General features: G+C 44.3%; 1 protein-coding gene and 1 long non-coding RNA gene across 2 annotated transcripts in view; one reads left to right on the top strand and one right to left on the bottom strand.

The window, feature by feature from the left end:
- RAPGEF3 (Rap guanine nucleotide exchange factor 3) overlaps positions 1–20,823 on the top strand; it is an 870,850-nt gene that overhangs the window by 431,677 nt on the left and 418,350 nt on the right. The window contains exons 7-8 of the mRNA XM_085654789.1: positions 8,300–8,384; positions 9,321–9,381. Of these exons, the coding sequence (XP_085510915.1) occupies positions 8,300–8,384; positions 9,321–9,381 (146 nt within the window). The remainder of the gene's footprint in view (positions 1–8,299; positions 8,385–9,320; positions 9,382–20,823) is intronic.
- The window catches only part of LOC146856579 (uncharacterized), a 221,423-nt gene that overhangs the window by 64,242 nt on the left and 136,358 nt on the right, over positions 1–20,823 (bottom strand). The gene's annotated exons all lie outside the window — the stretch shown is intronic.

Raw genomic sequence — 20,823 nt, 5'->3', positions numbered from 1 at the left:
CGGTGTGAGCCTTGGTTTCAGACGCACCACAGGGGGGTGGAGCCAGCATTGTGGAAGGCAGGTACAGCCCTATTCAGGTACAGGTACTACTCCTCCCACCACTTCAAATGCAGATCGGAGCCATTCAGCCTAGTGCTGACTCACCCAGACTCCTGGAGCCACCCCAGCCTATGTCACTCCAAAGCCAGGCAGTCAATCCACAAACAGGCAGAGGCACACAAAAAGGTTGAACAAGAAAATAGCCACTTTCTAAAAGTGCTATTTCCAAACGCAGAATTTAAAAACCATCTTACTGAAAGTAGTGTTATTAAATTCTGAGTTCGGGGATACCAGACTCCAAATTTCTATCTTACTCCTATGGGAAGATATGCTTGTAAAATGTTACAGAGCATTCTCCATTCTGTCCTTTGGGCAAGATAGCCTTTCAATAGTGAAAAACGAAATTGGCAGTATTTCACTATCAGGACATGTTACACAAACCAGTACATGTCCTACCTTTCACATACACTGCACCATGCCCAGGGGGGTACCTTGGGCCTACTATAGGGGTGTTGTATGTGCAAGGAAAGGGAAGGGTAGGGCCTGGCAAGTGGGTGCACTTGCCAGGTCGACATTACAGTTAACAAACTGCATGCAGGCACTGCGGTGGCAGGCCTGAGACATCTTTTCCGGGCTACTCATGTGGGTGGCACAATCAGTGCTGCAAGCTCACTAGTAGCATTTGATTCACCAGCCCTGGCTCACTCAGTACACTTTACTAGGGACCTACTTGTAAAACAAATATGCATATCAGGGCGAACCAATCACAATATCAATTTACGCAGGGAGTACTTGCACTTTGACACTGAACAGCAGTGGCAAAGTGCCCAAAGCATCTAAGCCAGCAAAAACAAAATCCACCACAGCATCAAAAACACAGGAGGTAAAGGCCAAAAGTCAGGGAAAACAACGCCAAGGATGCCAGGTCTAACACTCATCTTTTGAGACAAACCTTCCAGTGATAACCCGAGGTGCAGGTCAGTACAACTAGCTCCTAAAGTGATGCGTTACACCTTTTGTTGAAAAATTGATACACTTCTAACTTCCGGACTAAATGATAAAAATAGAGCTCACCCTTGAAAGGAGTTCTTTTCCACCTTGCCATTTGTGTTTTTGCCTTCATCCAGGATGCAATTAGCTTTTTGATTTATTCAGCATTGCACGTAAGCAGTAACAAAAGCTGAGACTCCAAACCCACAAACACACACATCAGGCTGCTTGCTTTCTTCTCCTTGTCTACTACTCACACAACAACGTTTTCACAGTAGAATTATTTATACCTTGTTTCCCTGTCTCGACAAGTGTGTCATCTTTTATTTTGTTTGTCTCCCTGGTAATAATTCTTTATTGCATATGTTTTTAAAGATGAACTTAACCATCAACCCTAATGACAGCACATAGCAAAAATAGATGTGGCTCAGTCAAAATACAGTGGATAGGTGATATTGAGGGAGGGGGTTTTGCCAGGGACATTAATGAATTACCCAAGCAACAAAGTATTTAGATTCTTCCCAAACTAGACGAGTGCTGAGGACTGAGGGGAAGCCATTTTAGAGTTTATTTTCTTCATAGGGCAAGGCTGGGAAATGAGTTCTCTCGAGAAAAATTCTTAGTTTCTTTAAGGAAAGACCATTGGGCAGTGCCTAATGAATTTCCAATAGGAGTTGACGATTGGGCTTGTTTCCTGTGGCATCCAGCGTTCTTGTACTTATTGGGAAGATATTTATGAAAAGAGGATTTCTGTCATGGTGGCAGAGCCAGAGCAGATGAATGAAGATGGCGGTGATGTGCGTTTATTTCCCGTGGCCAGCGATAATGCATTGAGAAGCCTAACCAGCAGCCTTCCCTTTGGTGCCTATACATTCATATTCTGTGGAGAATAAAGCATTGCATATTCCAAAGCACATTTATTTTATTCAAAGCCACGTAAGAATTATTGGTTGCCTGAATTTTGAATGAAAGGACCAAGTGCATGTGAAAGTTGAAGATTTTTCAACAGTGTTTGAGTGAAGGGGCGAAGATTTCATGGTTCTTACCTGATAATAACTGATTTTTGTTGAATCCTCCATTAAGGAGAAGAATGTCTGTGTCATTGCGGTTTAGCTTTAGATACAGAGCAAATATCCAAGATTGAATGAGGCAGAGGCTGAGGCAGTGTATGAAGCAATGAATGTCAGATGATGTTAACAGTGGATTAATAAAAAGGATGCAACTGTAGATGAAACCACGATGAAATGCACAGGCATGAGGGAATGTGGTTGTCTGGAGGACTCCGCTATTGGAGCATGGACTGCGATGCGTGTTCAGAAGGGAGGAACAAAGACGTTTAAGGTTTGGGCAAAAATTCAATATAGGGCTTGAATTATCAAAAATGGCTAACAAAATTCACTGTTGTTCCAAACAGGAGTCCCCAAAATATTTCTTCCCTGGGCCCTTCAAAATACTTAAAATTATATTGGGGAGAAATGATGAGAAGGCCTTGTGTGCTGTTGCATGCCACAGACAAGTCCAACAGCAAGAGGAGGTAGTGCTGAGGTCTCACTTGTCAGTGATGCAGAATGCACATGCGTAGAGGTTGTTACTTTGCTGTTTATAAGGCAGGAGGCAGACGGGTATGAATCGTAACCAGTCATTTCCCAAGGTCTTGCTGAACTAAGGTAGCTAGGTGCTGTGATGACAGTTTAACATCAGGGCCCTCATATGTGTGTGTGAGGTGAAGGATGTGGCTATTTGTCAGACACAGAGATTGTGGCAATTAGGAGGTGTTGATAATGTTGCTGTGTGGTAACATCTCAATGTAGAGATTTAATGATAAAGGAGAACAGAGTGTCATTATCATATAAGGAAGGCTTGAATGTGGTGTATTGCCCATGTAAAAGAAGTAAAAGTATGCCAAGTTGTTGTGTGGGGGGCAGAAAAAGGTTGTCGGAGGAGTTGTCAGGCAGTTGAATGTTGTGTCTGGTGATGATTTTGAAAATAAAGAAGTTGCTGATGTCAGTGGAATTCTGTAGAAAGTAGTGAATGGTGGGTGGCATGAAACAGGTGATGAAGCCATTTAGAGCTGTGAAAAGTGCTGAACTCTGAGTTTAATCTCCAGACACGGTTTGTAGAATGTAGCCACCCTTTGGTGGTTGGTGATTGTGTTCTTCTGCTACTGCTTCTCTAGTTTGCATAAATTCATGTTTTCTGAGTTTTGATTCTGGAAATGCCCAGGAATGAGCTAAGGATTTAGCATTGAGGGTTTTGTTGAGTGGAATGTGTGATTGTATAGTGATGCACAAGGAGATTTTGAATGCTATTGAATGTGAGTCGACAATATGTTCTGAGGAGGTAGTTGATTGTCAGAAAATGCAAAGTTTTAGCTCTTTTAAGGGGAAGTTTGTAAAGGAGTATGTAGTGATTCTAGAGCATTTGTTTAGATCCCTGTCAGGTATAGAGTCAATGTGTGATGTGAAAACGGGTTATGTGATCGTCAGACTACTATAGGGGAGTTGCCAAGAAGGGGTGAAGCATGGATGTCGGAAAGGATGAGATCTATATTGTGGCACTTTGAGTGAGTGGAGTTAGTTATGAGTGACATGATTTTCAGAGTACTGAGAAGGGAGAAGAAAGATGTTTCATGATTGTGGTAGAAGATTCACCTGAAAAGTTAAATTTAATCAATCCGTATTTGTAGAGTGTGGCTAGTCACCTGTGAGGGTATCCAGGTGCTTGGAACCTGCTGGCATCAGTCAAAGAGCCAAGACTTGACTGCCTTTCTGATTTCCGTGAGAGAGGAGGCTGTACAGTGGGGAAGGCTGTTCCAGGACATTGCGGCGATGTCCGAGAAGGAGCGTCCACCGCTGTAGCTTCAGAATCGGGGCGTGTGAGCGAGGGTGAGGGAGGTGGAGCGGAGGTGTCTGGAGGGTGGTGGTTGTTCACTCGGTGGTTAATGCATGCTGGTCCTTGGTCATGGGGGGCCTTTTAGGCGTGTATCGGCATCTTGAATTGGCATCTTTTCTGGACAAGGAGCCAGTGGAGGTGGGGGGTGATGTTCGTCTGTTTGGGAGGGTTGAGGATGAGTGGCTGCTGAGTTCTGTACCGTCTGGAGTCTTTTCAGGAGTTGGGTGGTAAGTCCTACATAGAGCGCATTACTGTAGGCGAGTTGGCTGGCAATCAGGGCCTGGGTAACGCTTATCCTGGTGTCCATTGGGAGCGATCTAAAGATCTTTCAGAGCATGCGAAAGGTGTGGAGTAAGCAGAACTGTCTTGCCTATTAGTTCACTAGTGGCTTGTGTTTTAAAACGATTGGCCTTATTTACAATATTTTGATGCACGGCAGAGCATCAAGGCTCCCTGATGCACTGCCATGCTGTAAAGAAAAGGGCAGGAATGCGCCCCATCTCCAAGACACAGCGCATTCCTGTCCTTTTCCCCTGCGCTGGCATATTATGGGCTGCCATGCGTCAACGCAGGCACCCGTGTGCCACGGTGCAAGGGTGTCTGCGTTGTAGGGGTGCTTCTTTTTGTGTAGGAAGGAACACCTTCTTGCACACAAGCAATCACAACAGGAGTTTTCCTCTTTCTATGTGCTGCAGAATGCAGCACACACAGAAAAAGAAATAAAGGTATTTCTCCTTGTTGCGCCGCCCTTATGCACAGGAATCTGACGCATTCCCAGGTTTACAAAACCTTGTAAATCTTGAAATGTGCCAAGTTCCATGGATGTTGTGTGGAAACACCCACAGCAACACCCATGGAACACCCCTTTCACAAAGAGTAATGCGTGAAAGGGTGCCTTATTTACAAGGCCAGGAAAAGCTACGCAGGGTGAAAGGGTGAATGATCTCACCTCTGGCAAATACCACAAATTCTGGTAGTGTACTCGCTAGGTTAGTGAGTTGTCACATGTCTTTGACGCACATGGCCTTGAATGTAATGCACAGAGACCATTAACTGCTGTAAACAGGAGAAAAAAAATTAGAGGGAACATTGCTCACTAGTAGCATTTAATTTACAGGTCCTGGGTAGATGTAGTACCACTTTACTAGGGACGGACAAGTAAATTAAATGTGCCAATTGGCTGCAAGCCACTTTTACCATGTTTAAAGGAGAGTGGTAAAGTGTGCAGAGTCTTAAACACCTACAAAAACAGGTTGAGAAAACAGGAGAATGAAGGTAAAAGGTTTGGGGACGATCCTGCAAAAAAAGGCCAAGTCCAACACACCAGTTGAAGAATCAGACCCTAACAGACTATAACTTCACTTGTTTTGACGTAGGGATAGAGTGTGATTGGTGCACCAGGTGGATGCTTGCACCGACAAGGTCTTACTTCCTGTCCACATGCTGCAGAAGCAGGGGTTAAGGCTAATGTTTGTGTAAGGAAGACAGTGAGAGGATGCGTTTTATTTTATGTTGAAAGCAGCCCTTTATATATGTTATTTACATTCTACCTTTGAGAGATTTGAACTCAATCTTTTTGTGGATCTGAAAACAGTGAAAGATAAAAAGTACTGGTGAAGGTTTTCCACTCTACTGGCTCTAGTCAGCCGTACTGCATGTGCATTCCCAATACAGAGCATTCTACTAAGGACTTAGTGTCATATGTACAAAACGTAGGGATTGCAATTTCCTAATTACGATTCTTACTGAATCGTAACTGAGAAATTGCAATTTCTAATTTACAAAATAAGCATATAGAAAATAGCGATTTCTAATGGGTTCTCAAATTGACCAACCTCATTAATATTAATGAGGTAGATCACAATTTGTGACCCGTTAGGAATTGCAGCCATCACAGGAATGATAGTCTGCCGGGGACAGCAGCCCACCATGCCTATGGGTGCTTTTAAATAAAGCAATATTCTTTTTTTCAAATGCAGCCTGTTTTTCTTAAAGGAAAATGGTATGTGTTTAAAAAAGAAAATTAAACTTTTTTTTTATTTCTTAAGAGTAGGCAGTGGCCCTTGAAACCCCTACCTGCTCTTTAAAAATATTTTGATAAACATTCTCAAAGAGGAGGGGTGCCTTGGGGGCCACTTCCCATTTGCGAATAGTTACCACCTCCTTCGCGGTGTGGGTAAACAATGATTGATGCGACTGTAATTTGGTTGCAAAACATTCGTAAATACCACTGGCATTCGGTATTTGGAAGGGATACCCTAAGCATGCCCTTTCCAAATACTGAATCGCTAAACCAAATTGCAATTCGGTAAAAAGCTACAGAATTGCTATTTATTATATGTACATCAGAATAGCTTTTTTGCTGACGCAAGCAAGGATGATTTTGCAAACGGGGCGTTTCCAACCACAAAAATGTTATGTACATATGTCCCTTATTTATTTATACCAAAATCGAGGCAGTAGCTTAATACAAATGGGATAAAATTACAGTGTGTATTCCTGTGATGTGCAAAATGGGAATAAAACAAAATCAGTTACTCACTGTAGCTTGGGGTGATAAAAACCGTTCTAGCCTACTGCATTGGTCAATCTAATCAGGAGATTTACATTGGAGAAAAGCTCCAGATGTACAAAGGGTAAAATGGGTCTGGAGAAAGGTCCCATGCAATCAGACTATTGTCTTGGGCCCTTAACGTTCACACTATCATCTAAAATATGATTAATATAGCTCACTACTCTAGTGCTTCTGTTACTCAATATAATGCTGCTTTTCTGTCCCTATTCTGTTTCCTGTAACTCCGTTAGTATAGTGCACCATAATTTATCAGTGTTACTATCTATGATATCCACATAAAGTATAATTTCATATGATAAACCTTATATCTAAATAATGTACATAGCCAACTAGTATCTTGAAAGCTGGGATAGATCGGACACCCACTGAGCCACTACTACAAGATAGGGACACCAGTCTATACAATTTCAATGATTCAAACCTTAAACCATTACACAAAAACACAGGAACAAGTAAACGTAAAAACAATAAACAAAATGTGAAATATTTTAATCTACATACAAATAAAATAGAAAGTTAAAATGATTATTTTAATTTGAAGGTTGACGCTTTTCAAAATGTGGTTTCATTTTTAAGAGACTGTTTTATTTCTAAAAGATGAAGTGATATGCTAGACTTTAGGATATCACTTCATGTTTTAGCTCCTAATACATGCTCTCTTTTACATGCACATAGTGGTGCTTCTTGTTGTGGGCAAAATCCTCCATACTGTACTGTTTTTGTTGTACTTGTGCTCTTCTCAACAATGAAGCTAAAGAGACCAACTTAGCTTTTAGCCTCAAATTTCAAATTCCTTCACATTTATAGAGCAATTTAAAATGTTCAATGTTGCATCTTGCCTTTTTATGAATATATACTTTATTAATTTGCTAACGTTATTTAATTGTTTAAATCCTTGCAGACTTCAGGTAAAGAACTGCTTAAAGGCAGTGTGACTAATTTGAAACACTTGTGATATGCGTATGCATCCATGTTATGTGCTACTGTTACCAGTTCAGTGGTTCTTAACCTAAGGTTCGAGAACACATGGGAAGCCGTGAGGCCTGCTCCGTTTTACAAAATTAAATAATATTAAAGTTAATACATTTAAATGAATTAAGTATGCACAAATAAAGAAGCACAACTAAAAAATTGAAAACTTTTTTAATGTTACATGGTGAATCAATCAAAAGATTTCAATATTTTAGAATGTTTTGGGTTTATTCCTGTTTTTATATTTTTGAGTAGTGTTTTAAGATTCAAATCATAGACATTGATTAGGCCGTGGTTCCCCAGCTTCCAATTATCACTCAGTGAGGGGATTTCAGTAATGTTTCAGTAGGGGTACTCAGAAGTCAAAATTTAAGAACTGTTGCCATAATCCGCTGAGAAAGAAACCGTTCTGTGTGCCACAGTAGCCCTTGTAAAACCAGTGAATCACCATTGGCAATTACTTGTGTACATTTTTACTTTTGAGGTGTAAATCCTCATTCTCCATGTGCATTTGAAACCTATGGATATTTGGCATTTGTGCTCACTCCTTTCTTAATGGCTGCACATCTAAATGTCTTTGGTCAGTGGGAATGATTCAAAAGCCACTACTGATGAAGGGCAATTATTGTGATTCTCATGTCTAGAGATACACAGCGCTGGCTACACCAACAAGGGTGAAAATTAAAGATTGTGACTGAAGTAAGTGTCACCATGCACTGCATTTATCATAATGTATTGGGGCAAACTGAGTACTGGTATGTTAGGTGATGTGATCCTTTCCTCCTTCGTTTGATTCAAAAGCCAACCTGCTTTCCCTCTTCTTTTCTCTAGTCCTAGTCAGCGCACGGAAGAAGAGCTGGAGGTGATCTTTGAAGAGCTCCTGCACATCAAGGCAGTATCCCACCTCTCAAACTCGGTAAGTATTTTTACTAGGTGTCCTGTCAGATGAAAACAAACCTCAACAGTTAGGGAACACGCAGATGGAAGACAACCTCCACTGTTAGGGAAGAGGCAGGGGTCCTCAGGACACCATACCAAATGGGAGAAAACCTGCTCTGAAAGAGAACTGACAGAACATCTAAGAAATAAGCCCTTGTGTAAGGATATTTGCGCTGACGAAGTCAAGGTGGAGCCATGGGGAGGCAATGACCGATATGACATTACTTGCTCCCAATAAATGTGAGTGTGTGTGGTTGCAAGGAGAAAAGGGAGACCCAGGTGGAGTCAAAACCATGAGGGAAAGCCCCTGGCGGAAAGAGTACATTGCTCATGAGTCATAAGCCTTTGTGTATAAGGGCACGCCACAAAAAAGTAAATGAATAAACCCAATACATATTATGACACACATGAGACTCCTGCTTTGCTGTAGAGGTGGCAAGGACTTGTCCATGAGAGAATCAGTTTGTGGGTCAAAAATGATAATGTCAAATGGCAGTATGGAAACATCTCCCCATAGACCAGGGAAGGGAAGGTGCCTGATAATTACCACATACAATTCTTTCCCCACTCTCCACCTTCAGCCTTCTCCAGATTCAGATAGGAATATGAATGAAAAATGTTGGATGTCTGAACATCACTCCATAGAAAAGGCAGACCAAAGAGCCTTTCGGGTCACAGGTAGCTGAACGAGACCTTGGGATGTGCTTCTTTTCCTTTGCTGATTGATTCACCGTAGATTGAAGGTAACGCCTGTGTGTGTTTGTTATGGTGGAAGCTCCTCTCAACGCAATGTCGCTGCTTCTGGTTTCAAAGTGTGCTCCTTGCTTCACATTTAAATTACAAATGTAGCCGACATTATGGATTTTGAGATATTGTGTGGATGCTAACAAGCTTATTTTGTTTCCTCTTCCAGGTGAAGAGAGAGCTGGCTTCGGTACTTGTCTTTGAATCCCATGCCAAGGCAGGAACAGTGTGTAAGTATCCCATCCTTGGAGTATACTTTGCAATTCTCTTCAAATGCCACAAGCTACCAGCTAAACATGGGACTGGTCTGTGGCATAACTCAATACCTTGGGAGCCCCTTGCCAATGTGATGATCAACCCCAAAACTTCATTTAGGCTGCCTGTATCACAGATATATGATGATGCAGACCAAGCAGGGAGGCACCGAGGTGAAGTGGGGCGCACAATGCATTTTAAGGATTTCAAGGTCTCAATACTAATAGCTTATAGGGTGCCTTAGATGATTGACAAATAACTGAAAAAAGTAAATAGAGAATACAAATGGGAAGCTCATAGGAGTTTATAAGCACTAATTTCTAGGCTGTCATGGCTTTAGCTTTTCTTTAGTCTTCCAAAGCAAACAGCAAGTCACAGCGGCTTAACAAGCTAATTTGCTTTAAGTATGTTCATATACACAGAACACTGTAAATGAAGAAAGTAGATCACGAAATCCCACAAAACCTCTAACCCCTCTTTGAGGATAAATGTTCTGTTACAGGGACACCCACGTTATTTCTGTGTTAGTTTGGAGTCCGTGTACACCAGGGTATCTCCTGTAGGTCCAGCAGAGGGCTAAGTTCATTCTTTATGTATGTGATATATTGGGGTTTGGACTGTAGTGAAGGAAATCGGACTGAACCTAGGCCAGCCATCAGAAAAAAAAATCATTTTTTTGCACGTCGGATTTGAATGCAACAAGGCCCAAGAAATGTACAAGTTAGTGGTTGTGTTCAAACCTACATGGCTAACCTAACCATATTCTAGCAATTTCCAACCCTTGCGTGGGTTTTAATACTTTGGAATTACCCGCACTCATGGCAGAGCAACCTGCAGTAGTAAAACCATTTATGCCAGCCACAAATTCCTTCGTGAATTTCTGGTAGGCATAATTAGAGGTATTTTTGGCCATAAATGTAAGCTCAAGTCCGAAAATACATTTGTAAACTGGGCCTTATAGTATATATGTGGCTATGCAGAGTGTAATATGCTACTTATTACCAATGTTGAGGAATGGGAGAGGAAAAGTCTCATGACTGGTGAAGCCTGAAGCTGGTCATGATGCCCCTCCTCTTCTACAGCAATGGTGATAAGAAGCATATTAACCCTCTGCATGTGTATTATGCCATGCTACTCTGTCATGTGTGCTAGTTACAAGCAAAGGCATTAAACCAAACCAGAATACAAGGAGTTAAATCCACACACTGATTAGTCCTTGAGACCATTAGCAGAGTTGTTTTACTGGGCCAGGTCAAAGTAACCTGCATTTGGCAATAAAATATGCAGTGCTTTCTCTTCTCAGTTATGGGGTACTGTCTCAGTAACATGTAATTTAGCCTTCACACCTTCGTAATAAATCTGTGAACATGCTTTTATTAGTATACTTGGGCCAAAACACGTGTTAATGTTAGGCTACATTGATTTGAAGAGTTTAATATGATATTCAGTGCAGAAACCATAACTTGGACCACCGACATAAACTACCACTCGCCCACCAAATGTACCGCTCACAACCTCTGATATCGTGTGATAGAGAGGGCATCATAAATGACATTGATGGCTTTCCTGGTGGCACACAACACGTAAACACTGGCAATTTGGATGAGGCCCCAAGGCACACAGAATCAGTTCTTTTGACAGGTGTGGTTATTTAATGATGATAGGTTGAACATTATTAAATACTGTGAGATTGAATGCAGAGCATTTGAAGAGTGAGTTTTGGGATTCACAGAGGATGCTCGGGTTATGACTTATGTAACTACCCCAGAAGTCACTAGTGAATAGCTCAGAATGGTAGTTCACCTGCACTCTGGGGGTAGCTCTCAGAGGTGAAGCCAAACCCAGTTCCTCATTCAGATGATATGTGCTTATTAAAGAAGGCAGTGCTGCACATCTCAAGACCCTTAGAGCCACAGCCATCCAAACCAATGGGGCGTCCCCATGATAACATTCAAACAGGCACTGTATCGCCCTGTGGGGTCTGCCACATGATCACCTAATTCCACTCTCCCCTACGTATGCTTTCCTGGTCCTCGGTGCTAGGCTAGCTGCCACGAGGTCAGGTAGATGGGGGCACCAATCTGCCAGAGTCGTTCTTGGAAGGGGGAGGCGTGGACCGACGCTGCTGGGAGGTGCGCCCTGAAAACCTGCATCTTAAAGCGAGAAAGTGCATCGGCAGCATGATTAAGGACACCAGGCACGTGTTTAGCTCTAAATTGGATATTCAGCTTCATGCAACTGAGAACAATCTCCTTCAAAAGGCGGAGAATCATCTTACAACGGGCTGCCTGCTGATTGATGCATTCGACGACGGTCATGTTGTCTGATCAGAAAACCACTGACTGGTTACGCAGATGCTCTGGCCATACAGTCAATGCCACCCAGATGGGGAAGAGCTCCAGGAAACCGATGTTACCCGTCAAGCTGATCTCCACCCACCATGCAGGCCATCGTTGTGCCACCCACTCGGTACCGAGTATGGCACCAAATCCCACACTGCCCGCGGCGTCAGTCATTAAACCCAACTCCGCGGAGGCAGTGGGCGGACCGGGCCACACTACTCTGCCATTGAAGTCCAAATTTGCATGTCCTGCTGAACCTCAGCTGACAGCCTTGTGTGGTGATGTTTCTCCGTGCGACCCGCCATGGCCTGTGAGGTGGATCGGGAGAACGGTCTTGCCATCGGGATAACCCTTAAAGCAAAATTTAGTTGTCCTACTGTCTGCTGCAGCTGGTGGAGTGTGACCGTCTCTTTGATCAAACATAGCTGTAAAGCTGCTCTGAACTTGGTGACTTTGTCCATGGGCAACCTAAAGCACCTCTGAATGGAATCTAACTCGATGCCCAGGGACTCTATCGTTGATGCTGGCACAACTGTCTTCCCCGGGGCCAAAGGAACCCCAAAAGCCTGCATGAGCGCGCAAAACTCCTGCAGCACCCACCCACACTCCGGGGAGCCCTGTGCCCCCAAGATAAGAAAGTCATCTAAGTAATGCATGACCCACTGATGCCCTGTCTTCTGTCTGAACACCCATTCCAAAATGAACTGAATCTTTCAAAATATGCGCATGACACAGAGCAGCCCATTGGCATACACATATCCATATAAAAATTTGCCTGAAACTTAAAACCAAGCAGATGGTAATCGTCCGGATGTACTGGGAGTAACCAAAAAGCTGATTCTATGTCTGATTTCGCCATCAATGCTCCAGGGCCCAAATTCCTGAGCATCTCCACTGCTTGGTCAAAAGAAGCGTATTTTACACTGCAAAACTCATCATCAATTGCATCATTCAGTGATTTTCCCTTGGGGGCTGACAGGTTGTGTATGAGTCTGAATTCTCCCTCCACTTTTTTGGGCACTACCCCCAACGGGGAGCAGACAAAATTCTCAACAGGTACAGACCCAAATGGGCCCGCTATTCTACCCAGGCACAGTTCCTTGGCAATTTTTGTGGAAACTATACCTGGATTGGCCCGTGCAGAGTTGGTTCTTGCACTCTGGTGATCCCACATAATTTAGAGCAGGTATCCTAAAGCCGTCCCTGAAACCCTCCAACAGAGTTCTTGCAGTAAGGTGGCAGGGATACTTGTTGAGCCGTTACTTCAATGGGAGACCGTGCTTTTAGCGGGGTCACCGATTCACTCCTGCTTTTTCCTACCCTTATCTTTTGATTTTTTGAGGCATTTGGATTCTGGGTGGGATGGGTTGGCACAAATGGAACATGCATGTTTGAACCTGCACTGACCCTGCGGTCTGGTGCAAGTCCGTCTGTTAAAATCCCAGCACGTCCCCTTCCTCCCCCCAGTGCCGTTTGAATTATTGGTGTAACTTGTGTTACCCTGTGACCGAAAGGAATGAAAAGGCTGAGAGGACTGAGGGGACTGGCTCTTTATGTCACGATGTCCTTCACCCCCAAAAAGACCCAACCATGCTATTGTGTCGATTCGGTCCCATGACAGCGATGGGTCGGATGCCTTAGCCACCCTGAAATTATTATCATATTCCAACCACCCCCCTCCTGCGAATTTATCATGGGCCAGAACTATCCTGTTTTGGTAGCAAGCCATCTGCGCCTGCAAATTTGGGAAACGCTCAGCCGGTACTGCCATAAATATGGAAAAGGCACTGATCCAGTTGAGTAAGTTCTCTTCCACCTTGTATTTCAACATCTGACTGGCCCATTCCCTGGGAGGCATATAATCTTTGTTTTTTCTTGCTTCCTCCCTTTCTCTTTCGCAAATCAGCAATGAAAACATATTGATATATTCACCAGCCCAAATTCTATTCTTCAACTTCAGAGAAACATGTCTGCCTAAGAATTCACGCTCAGAGCGGGACTCACCGGCGTCCAACATTGGCAATGTTGGCAGCTTACCTGCTGCGGAGGTGCCTCTTGCTGTTTTCCTGCTGCTGCACTGGAAACTGACACTACCTTGCTCTCCAGTGCGCTGGTACCACCCCCTGTAATGATTTTTAATGGTGCAGCTGGCCCTTCCACGATTTTTTCCCCAGGCCACGCATTAAACTGAGACACAATTCGCTTCGCCTCTGCTAAAGCATCGCTACCCAACTCCTTAGCCCCCACTGTTGGAGCAAGGATGCCTGCCTTCCCCAACCATGGCTAGATTGCCGCCAAATGTGACACTATGTCTTGTGGGACCCCACCCTGCGGTGTATCCCCCGTGGGCTATGCAACAGGGACCGGGACCCCTGTGACAGTGGGAGGCACTCCTGTGGGGGAGGGTTGTGGCACTGGAGTCACAGGGAGAGCTGTCAGTGGCGTTGGGGCGTGGGGCGCCACTGGGGGCCCCAGTATTGGCACTGGGGTCACAGGGAGAGCTGGCAGTGGTGTTGGGGTATGCGGCTCCGCTGGAGGCGCAAGTATTGGCACCAGGACGGGTGGTGTTGAAGGTGGAGCTGGTCCTGGGACCGGTGCCATCGGAGTCTCCGGTACTCGGACCGGGGTGGGTACCGGGGCATGGGGGACCTCACCCTGAGGCACGAGTGGCACCTGAGGAACGTGGGGGGTGGGCGCATCAGGATTGCCTCCCCTGGGAACCTGGGGGATTGGTGCAGCAGATTCTTTCCCCACCCGTTTCTTTGCTCTAACCCTTTTTGGGATTGGGGGAAAAGCTGCCTTGGGGGGCACATTGGTGTGCCTAGCCCTCTCTTCTGACCCCTCTTGCCCCTCCACTATCTCCCTAAGGTTAGCAAGGCCATGTCCTAGCTCGTCCACCTTTTTCATCATTTCCTCCATCAGCCTCTCCATACGAGAGCGCTGGTCTCCCCTCTTTGCTTTTTCCGCCATTATTCAGGAACACAGTACGAAATCCTCACCCACCTGTTGTAATCTGAATGAGGTCTCAGGCAGAATTGTGACACAAGAAAACAACCCTGACAGTAATGGTAGCAGAACAAACCTATCAGTTAACAGTGCACCACAATGCCTATTTGCCACAAACCGGGGTATGTCAATTGCAACAGCTCTTGTCTATGTCCACAGAGACAGCTTAGTACCTTACAGAGCAAGCCTCCTTTAGGTTAAGGGATATCAAAGCTTTAATAAATCAGCTAATGATGGAATGCTACTGTGATAAACATTAAACAATGTACAATGGAACTATTATTAAGCTCCTTCGCCCTTTTGTCACTCAATGCCTTACAGGGCAAGCACCCTTAAGGTTAAGGGTATCAAAGCTTTAATAAATCAGCCAACGATGGAATGATACTGGGATAAACATCAAACAGTGTATAATGGAACTCTTATCATGCCCCTTCGCTCTATCACCAGTTAAATTTTGTTAGCACAAGCCCGCCGCACGCTACGTTGATGATGCGCATGCCAAATTCAAATGCGGGTATGACTTTCACTTTCAAATGCACTCAGGAGATGCATGTAGAATAATACTCTTTCCAGGCACACGGGATGTCGACGCACCGCGCACGCTAAGCAGACGGTGCGTGGTGACAAATTCTTGTTGCCGGCACACTCTGATGTTTAAACACCGCGCACGCTACGGTAATGAAAGCCGAGAAACAGGTGGTGCGCGGTGACAATTACAATGCGGGGCTAGAGTTGAAGTGAAACCAGGGGGGGGTGGGCGCTCTCAACCGAACCTGCGCCACCCCAACCGGGTACCTGACGGTTAACGTAGGAAACTCCTCGGCAACCTTCGTCCACTTTGCTCCCAGCCGACCGACGATCACACGGCGCTTCTTCCGTCCAATCCGACAGCCAGAGATACTCCGATCCGCAGCTCGCAACAGCAACAGCAACCGATGAGACAGACACGACATGCCGCTTCTCCTCGGCAACCTTCGTCCACTTTTCTCCCAGCCAACCGACGATCACACCGCGCTTCGTCCATCCGATCCGATAGCCAGAGACACTCCGATCCGCAGCTCGCAACAGTAACCTGGAAAATATAAAAAACAAAGTTACAGCCTCCTAGCGAGGCTTAGGGGCAAGCTTGGGAGCAAGGAGTGAAGAGACAGACTCCTGTGCTCCCCAGCCCTTTATACCCCTTGGTGTCCAGGCCAGGGCTACTGGGCTGACGATGTCCCTTCGTGTGACCCGGAACTGATTCTAATCACTTCCGGGTCACGCCTCCGGGCCGGGACCTATGGTGAAGGAGGCACGCCTGCAGCGTCACTAATGTGCGCGACAGGCCCGCCTCCTGCTCAAGAAGGGGGGCCGGCTCGCCCGCCATACTTTTGGCGTGGCCGATGCCGGCCCCACTGTTCTGTACTACCTGCATCCTTCAAACTGTGGTGAAACACAAACACATGTACATAGGTTTGTACCTGGTGCACACAGTCTTCTATGTTAAGTAGAAATTGACAAGCTGACACGATTCTCTCTAATAACTAAAGGCTGCTCACATAAGTTTACCTACTACGTAGAATCTTTCTCTTTTTGAAAACTTTTTGGGGAGAACCAAACCACTTGCATGGAACATAATGAACAGTTATGGTGCTTTAGGAGTACATGCATTTTGTAAACACCTACACTCATTAGCTGGACCCACGCTGTACAAAATTAGGTAGAAAAGAAATATGGAAGTTACCCGCCACTAGGTAAACTATAAAACAAACTAGCACAATTATTGGATGATGCCATCAGTGAGGTCATCTGTGATGTCATGAATGATGTCATTTGAGATTTTATCAGTGATGTCATTAAAACTGTCATAGAACATGTCATGAATGATGTCAATTGTGAGGTCATAATCAGTGCACGGCGGGGCGCAAGTTATAGTTAGTGCTGTTAACTGTAATTGGTGAATTTCTTTGTTTTTTAATTCAATAGGTTTATGATGCCATTGACAAATTCACCTAACTATAATGTTACTTTAACCTTTGTTTTTCCAGTGAATTTCTAAGCTTTTTATTTTTAAACGAAAACAGATCTTTTTATCACATCTAACTATAACGTTACTTTAACCTTTGTCTTTTTCAGTGAATTTCTAGGGTTTCCTTACCGTAAAGTAATACTTAATTGCCATATGTAAATTTAACCCCCAGCAGCCTTTGGCCGTGCTAGGTGGGGTTGCAGGCCAAGCCTTGCAGCCAAACTCACCTAGATACAGCCAACAGCATGCTGAGCACAGCCTTTGGCTGTGCGTAGTGTGGGTGTTGGCCATAGGGCCTTTCCCAAGGGATTCTATTCCCAGAGCCATTTGTGTTTCAATTAGAGGGTGGTGGCGTGCGGCACTGCAGGCAGAGAAACAGATCATAAGTCCACACCCATCTGGCGGGAGTATTTTGAAACTCCCACCAACTGTAAGCGAACTTGGTGTTTGCTCCCGCTTGGTGGCAGATTGAAAATTCTCTGGCTAAACAAGAGCAAAGACAGGTTTCCCTGCCTGAGTCCCGAGGATGGGTCTCCCCGGAAAATATCTTGCAATCTGGTCATTATTGATGAAAATAGTGATGACATCCTAAATAAAGTCCCTAATGATATCATTGATGACTTGTACTACTGTACTACAAATAAAAAGCACATTTAAGAATACAGGTTTTAATTTCCTTATAATGTATTTCCCATTTGAAATTTTACTTATAATACACGTTGTTGCATGAAAGATATTTTAGATATTAGCACATTATCTATTCCTCATCAAAAAATCCACATTTCTCAACACATTCACAGACATACCTGTACTCTCAGCCAAACAATGAATACAAAAAATGAAGAATGACGCTAAAATGCTGAAAATCCTTCTAAAGAATATTGAAATAAATTAATAAACAATTAAATATATAAAATATGTAATGAGTAATGTGCTACATGTGGTTTCATTCTGGGGTCACCAGGTGTTGCAGAAGTGACCCCTGGCTTGCGAATTTTCACCCATGGCACTGCCTTTGGACCCTTGGCCTCCTGACTGGATCGGTTGTAGCAGTATTGAGCGATGGAGGACGGTTTTAGAGGGCACTGGTGCCGCCTCACTCTCTCTCTTCCTTGAGACCTGGGGAGGCCTCAACCATGTAGAACACATAAAAGCAATGCCCTGAGCATGCAACGGGTAAATGATTTCAGAATATGTGAAATCATTCAAGTAGGAACAAAATGGAATGTACATGCGTTTATAAACAGTTAATCGAGGGTTCAGGCACCTTACTTTTTTTTGCCTACCTTACTTTTTTGCCTACAATTAGATTCTTACTTAAGTCATGAAGCTGGCTGCTTAGATTATGAGACGTCTGATTTGACTCTCTTCACCATCCATTCAGATACAGCGAGTATAATGAATGTATATTTTCATGATAATAATGCATCCAGACATTTTCTTAAATTACCTCCGTTTTGTAAGGCCTTTGTAGGTAATCAGTCCAGTAGCCAGTAGTGTAGATTATAAGAGTAGGTTTATTCAGTTACAAGTAAGATGGTAAGTATCGCCCCACTGGGAGCAGCATCCTGATGCTCAGCCACACTCATTCCAACTGACCACTCATACAAACCATGCACTCCTGAACATTTTACTACATCACATTCACCTGAGCAATAAGGAACTGAGAGATAACAGGATACAACATATCTCCTTCTTTCAGAAAACAAAAGAAACAACAGGTCGCTAGGTGGAAAACAATACAAATTCCACATGTCCTGCAAATATATGTGTGAGTCCTTAAATTACAAAGAAAGGCCACATTACATAAGTTGAAGAAAATACACACTCCACGCCTCCTGTAATATATATGTAACCAATCCTTATATTTCAAAGAAAGGTCACATTAAAAAAGTTATTCACTCCTTAGATTGTTAAAGAAGATCACATTATAAAAAGATCACATTACATAAATTACTAACATAGATCACTCACAATATATCTACTGCTCCCACCAGAGAACACCAGATATATATACAACAGGATACATCTTATACATATATCCACCTCACACCTTGCAGGACAAGGTAACCAACACACTCCTACCACTGCACACCATGCAGGACAAGGGAACCAATGCACCCCCACTACTGCACAGCCTTTAAGGACAAGGGAACCAACGGGCTCCCACTACTGCACACCAGGCAGGACAAGGGAACCAATGCGCTCCCACTACTGCACACCTTGCAGGACAGTGGAACCAACACACTCCCGCCACTGCACACCTTGCAGGACAAGGGAGCCAATATACCCCAACTACTGCACAGCCTTCAAGGACAAGGGAACCAACAGGCTCCCACTACTGCACACTTTGCAGGTCAAGGGAACCAATGTGCTCCCACTACTGTACACCTTGCAGGACAAGGGAACCAACGCACTCCCACAACTGCACACCTCGCAGGACAAATGAATCAATACACTCCCACTACTGCACACCTTGCAGGTCAAAGAAACCAATGCACTTCCACTACTGCAATCCTTGCAGGACAAGGGAACCAACGCACTCCCACTATTACACACCTTGCAGAACAAGGGAACCAACAAACTCCCACTACTGCACACCTTGCAGGACAAGGGAACCAAAGCACTCCCACTACTAACACACTCCCACTATTGCACACCTAACAGGACAAGGGTACCAACGCACTCCCACTATTGCACACCTTACAGGACAAAGGAACCAACTCATTCCTACTGCTGCACACCTTGCACGACAAGGGAACCAATGCACAACAACTACTACACATATTGCAAACTAATGCACACAATCTCACATCAGACCTAACCCAGCAGACTTCCACACAAAGGAAACTACACAGAGCGACACAAAACGCAATTCGCACCCCTGACTGCATAAAGCGAACATACAAAACAGGAGTGCATCCACAAACAGCAACCAATAGAGCATATTTATACAAAAAATACAACAAAACCTTCATGACAAAATGGATAGTCAACAGCATGGGATTGCATAGTTAATTAGTGAGACACAATAAAGAATGTCTCGAAATCTTCTGCTAACTACTGTGTGATAGGAAATCTTCGCTCTGGGCACTTCATAAGACACATGCACTGATAAGAGTGCAACACTCACCCACACACTGCTCACATTTATCATTCACTACCGCAGACAACAGCCCATTAAGCATGGTACACAATAAATATCACAAAACCTTGAGGACAGTATGCATAGACAGAGGCATGGCATTAGAAATATATATAGCGTGTTACATGACAGTAGCTACCAATAACAGTCAACTAGTTGTTGAGCGGCCTCTCACCCTAGCCCACTGCAAAAATACCACTAGTATGAGTTCACCTCTGACCAACGACGTGAAGAAAAGTCTGAGAGAAAAAAATTGTTGTAGACTCACAGGCAGTACATACCCCAGCTCAATAGATACATAGCTGCACAGACAGACCTCAGGCCAACATGGCCGTCTCACCACAGTGCTCTGTGCATGCCCATCTCACTTTAGTGCTGTGCACATCAGCACGCGTGTCAGTCTTGCTGACGATCCGTCGAAAAACCTGCGCCATAACCTGCTGCTGATCAAATCTTCCTCATGCCAAAGTCCTGGCACCCTAGGCCGACACAACCAGCGTTGCTAAGGTAGAGCGCTGGAATCACTACACCCGGAGCATCTTGTGTGACCTCAACAACCAATAAACTGCTGTTAGAGGATGCACTGACGGCATAGCCAGATTGCACCCACGGAGCTACATTCAGAAGGACCGCAAACACATCACAGGAGCCGTATCACATAACCGCAGGATCACACAGCTGCATTACGCTGACAGTGCTACTTTTAGAATGGTGCAACACGTCACAGCAGAGTCTTGCAGCAGCGATGTTGCAGATAAAAGACCCAACAGGTGCATCCTTCAAATTTTCAAATGCACACAACCGGTAAGCAAATGCCCTTGCATACACCAGAGCTCAAGATCAAACCCAGATGGTCTCCATAGTAATTCCACACTGAGGCTCGATCAGTGCCCCCGAGTACAATCCGAAATCACTT

The sequence above is a fragment of the Triturus cristatus genome, chromosome 4_1, assembly GCF_964204655.1.
Source record: "Triturus cristatus chromosome 4_1, aTriCri1.1, whole genome shotgun sequence".
NCBI classification, from domain to species: Eukaryota; Metazoa; Chordata; class Amphibia; order Caudata; family Salamandridae; genus Triturus; species Triturus cristatus.
The sequence above is the reverse complement of the archived record's forward strand: the minus strand, read 5'-3'. Positions and strand labels throughout refer to the sequence as shown.